The 3,893-nt window shown below is 60.4% G+C and overlaps 1 protein-coding gene across 1 annotated transcript; it reads left to right on the top strand.

Annotated features, from left to right (window-relative positions):
* Positions 1 to 3,210, top strand: GNAT1 (G protein subunit alpha transducin 1; the record flags this gene model as incomplete). The annotated part of the gene is made up of 8 exons (XM_082847376.1): positions 1 to 106; positions 1,304 to 1,346; positions 1,453 to 1,594; positions 1,698 to 1,855; positions 1,941 to 2,069; positions 2,328 to 2,457; positions 2,751 to 2,904; positions 3,020 to 3,210. 8 exons carry the CDS (start codon positions 1 to 3, stop codon positions 3,208 to 3,210), a joined length of 1,053 nt encoding a protein of 350 aa, XP_082703502.1.
* Positions 3,211 to 3,893: the final 683 nt, after the last annotated feature.

The raw sequence follows: 3,893 nt of genomic DNA, 5'->3' as shown, positions 1-3,893 counted from the left end.
ATGGGGGCTGGGGCCAGCGCTGAGGAGAAGCACTCAAGGGAGCTGGAAAAGAAGCTGAAAGAAGATGCCGAGAAGGATGCTCGAACTGTGAAACTGCTGCTTCTGGGTAAGGGTGTGGGCTGCGGCGAGGCCACTGCTACTAGTCAGAGGCCCAGGGGCAGGCAGGTGGCCCTTCTGTGAAGTAGGTGTGACTTGGGAAACAGAATGAGCCTGCAACCTGGCAGGAAACAGAGTGGGAGCCCTAGCCAAGCCTTGACAAGTGATGCCTTGGCTCCCTAAGGCTGGGTATCCCACAGAACCCCTCTTCAGAGGGCCCAGCCTCAGGCAACCTCCCCTCCCAAGAAGGGTGTACCAATCTCACTTTTGTAGAGATGTATGTACGAGGCCTAGTTTTGCCCTGGCTGTGCTCCCTCAAACACCAGCCTTTGGCTTGATGGGCCTGCTGGGCAGGGCTCGGAAACCAGGGGCCTCCTTGGGAGCCCCACAACAAGGCTGCTCCCTTGGGAAGGAGAAGGTCACAGTCCTCCTGAGAGTGGGCAGCCTCTAGGACCACCCAGATCCACAGACAATGACCCTCAGTTTCCAGAGCTTTATTGTTGACAGACCTGCAGAACAGTTAAAGGGGGTAGGGGGTACTAAGGCCCAGCCGGGAATAGGTAAAGCCATGTCCTTGGTCCCATGGGTAGTGAAGGGAGATGGGGCTGATCTAGTACCCCAAGGCCACTTCCTCCCCGCAAGGGAAGAAGGAGCTGCTTTGAGAGGGCAGTGCAGACTCTACCCAGGCTCTCCAGGGTCCAGCCAGACAGTTAGATGTGGGCAGAAGGACCAAGCCAGAGTACCCCAGGAAAGAGAGAGAGGCTAAGCCAGAAATCCCATTAACTGTGCCCAACACCCGCATGAGAACAGGCTCAGAGGGGCTGTTAGCTCTGTCCTCTCCCCCAGCAAAAGGTGCTAATTCCCTCTGAGCCTCTTGGAGACACTTCCTCCCACCACAGGTTAAAAGCAGGGGTTGACCTGGCTCAAATAATCCCATGCATGCAGTACCAGAATCTTCCACAAGGTAGAGCTCCAGGTTTCTTTATTTTTGTCCTCAGAATAATAAAACTGAAAATACCAGGGTCTTGAAGGCTCCTCAGCACAGTCGAGGTTGTCGATTCCCCTCGTCAGCCCCCTTCTGTCACTCCTGACGTTTATGTTTTGCCGCCAGGGCATCATGACCTGACTTTGGGGGTTGGGGGCAAAACAGGTGTGATAGAGGCGGCAGTGCGGTCAGCGCGGCTCTGAGGTAGGGTTTCCATTCCAGGTGCCGGTGAGTCCGGGAAGAGTACCATTGTCAAGCAGATGAAGTGAGTGCCCCTGCCCTACCCGAGGCCCCTGGGGGTGGGCACACGCACGAGGTCTGTCCTTCCCCACCTACCCAAGAGGCGCTGACCCGGCTCCCCACGGCTGCAGGATCATCCACCAGGATGGGTACTCGCTGGAAGAGTGCCTCGAGTTCATTGCCATCATATATGGCAACACGCTACAGTCCATCTTGGCCATCGTGCGCGCCATGACCACGCTCAATATCCAGTATGGAGACTCTGCGCGCCAGGTATGCCAAGAGACTAGCTGAACAGGGCTTCTGGAGACTCGAGGTGCGAGGCTGGGCCCAAGTCCATGGTCACCACCAACCACTCCCCTGCCCCCCACCCCAGGACGATGCCCGGAAGCTGATGCACATGGCGGACACCATCGAGGAGGGCACGATGCCTAAGGAGATGTCAGACATCATCCAGCGGCTGTGGAAGGACTCGGGTATCCAGGCCTGTTTCGATCGCGCCTCGGAATACCAGCTCAACGACTCTGCTGGCTAGTGAGAGCACAGGCGGGGCGCGGGGCGGGCGGGGCCCTGCCACGCCCCTCCACCCAACCCTACCCACACCCCGGATCTCCCGCAGCTACCTCTCGGACCTGGAGCGCCTGGTAACCCCGGGCTACGTGCCCACTGAACAGGACGTGCTGCGCTCGCGTGTCAAGACCACTGGTATCATTGAGACGCAGTTCTCCTTCAAGGACCTCAACTTCCGGTACGACCCCGCGCCCTAGCTCTCGCTCTCCGGGGGCCTGCCCGCAAGTTCACTGCCTGAGGCCTTGTCTGATCCCAGAGGCCCCATCCCTACGAGAGACCCTGCCCCTTCTTGGACAGCCCGCCCGCAGAAATGCCCGGCCCCTCCAGATGCCACTCCCATCTGGGTGCCTCCCAGCCAGCATTAGGAAACCAGGGGATGCCTGTGGGCACGTCCAGGGGACTCGATGCGCCGGCTCAGGTTCCCACGGCCCCGCAGGATGTTCGATGTGGGCGGGCAGCGCTCAGAACGCAAGAAGTGGATCCACTGCTTCGAGGGTGTGACCTGCATCATCTTCATCGCGGCTCTCAGCGCCTACGACATGGTGCTTGTGGAGGACGACGAAGTGGTGAGTGCTCCAGCAGGGCCTGAGCGTTTGAGCGGGGAGGAGGAGAGCGGAAAGCAGAGACAGCGCTGCGGGCGCGGGGAGCATCTGAGAGAGGGCATTCGACCCAGAGCGGTCTGAAGGAGGAGATGAGGCAGCCTGCTGCCCTGCTTAGGGGGGCGAACGGGGAGACGGTCTTGGAGCTGTCTGGGCAGGGAGGCCCCGGAGCCCAGAGAACAGGGGTCTGCCCGCCGGCTGCAGCCGGGTGGGGGCGACGGCCGCAGTCCCCGGTGCCCGACAGCTTCTGCCCTCCTCAGAACCGCATGCACGAGAGCCTGCACCTATTCAACAGTATCTGCAACCACCGCTACTTCGCCACCACGTCCATCGTGCTCTTCCTCAACAAGAAGGACGTCTTCTCGGAGAAGATAAAAAAGGCGCACCTCAGCATCTGCTTTCCGGACTACAATGGTGAGAACCTCGGCCCGCCGCCAGGCGGCGTCGCAAACCCACGATCTCGGCCTGCGCTCCTCCCGCCGCGGGGAGGATTTGCTACCGGGAGTGAGAGCTCCCCCTTCCTCGCCAGGGCCCAACACATATGAGGACGCGGGCAATTACATCAAGGTGCAATTCCTCGAGCTCAACATGAGACGCGACGTGAAGGAGATCTATTCCCACATGACGTGCGCCACCGACACACAGAACGTCAAGTTTGTCTTCGACGCTGTCACCGACATTATCATCAAGGAGAACCTCAAAGACTGCGGCCTCTTCTGAGGTGGCTCCTCGCGCGCAGGCCGGGATGCTCCCCTGTCGTGCCTCTTGGTCTCAATACCCCAAGCCCCATCCCCTGCTCCCCATCCCACCTCTCGACTGCAGGCCCCTCCCCAGCTCTCCAGATCCACTCCACTGCCTGCCCTCTGGCACCCAACTTCCAGACCCTATTGCTTCCAGGCCCCACCCTGACTCCTCAGGCTCCACCCCATGGCCACAGGCCCCTCCCCTGGCTCACAAGCCCCACCCACTCAAGCTCTTTTGACCCCGCCCCAACCCCCCAGGTGTCACTGCTTCCAAGCCCACCTCCACCTGTCTCTCAGTCTAAACCCAACTATTTGGGCGCTTAGGAATGTTGACTCTGTTCCTTTTTCTCTTCACAGGTGCCTGGACTCATGCATTCCTGAGACCCTGTAGCCCTTGCCGCCTTGTAGCCCCAATCCGCATGACCCCTACCAGCCCCCCAGGACTCCTGGGCCCCAGCCTGTGGCCTCAGCAGCCACAGATTCAAAACCCTAAGCCCTGCTAACCTTGAGGGACTTACCCTCCCCCATGGCTCCCAGGATTCCCTGGTCTCCCAGAGTCCGGTGCCCCCAGCCACCCCAGCACTGCCCTTCACGGCCTGGCTGCACTGGCCTCCAGGACCCACCACAGCCAGCCCCAGCTAGGAGCAAGCAGTACTTGGG

This window comes from Leucopleurus acutus, assembly GCF_964270905.1.
Source record: "Leucopleurus acutus genome assembly, chromosome: 10".
In the NCBI taxonomy this organism is placed as follows: domain Eukaryota; kingdom Metazoa; phylum Chordata; class Mammalia; order Artiodactyla; family Delphinidae; genus Leucopleurus; species Leucopleurus acutus.
The sequence above is the reverse complement of the archived record's forward strand: the minus strand, read 5'-3'. Positions and strand labels throughout refer to the sequence as shown.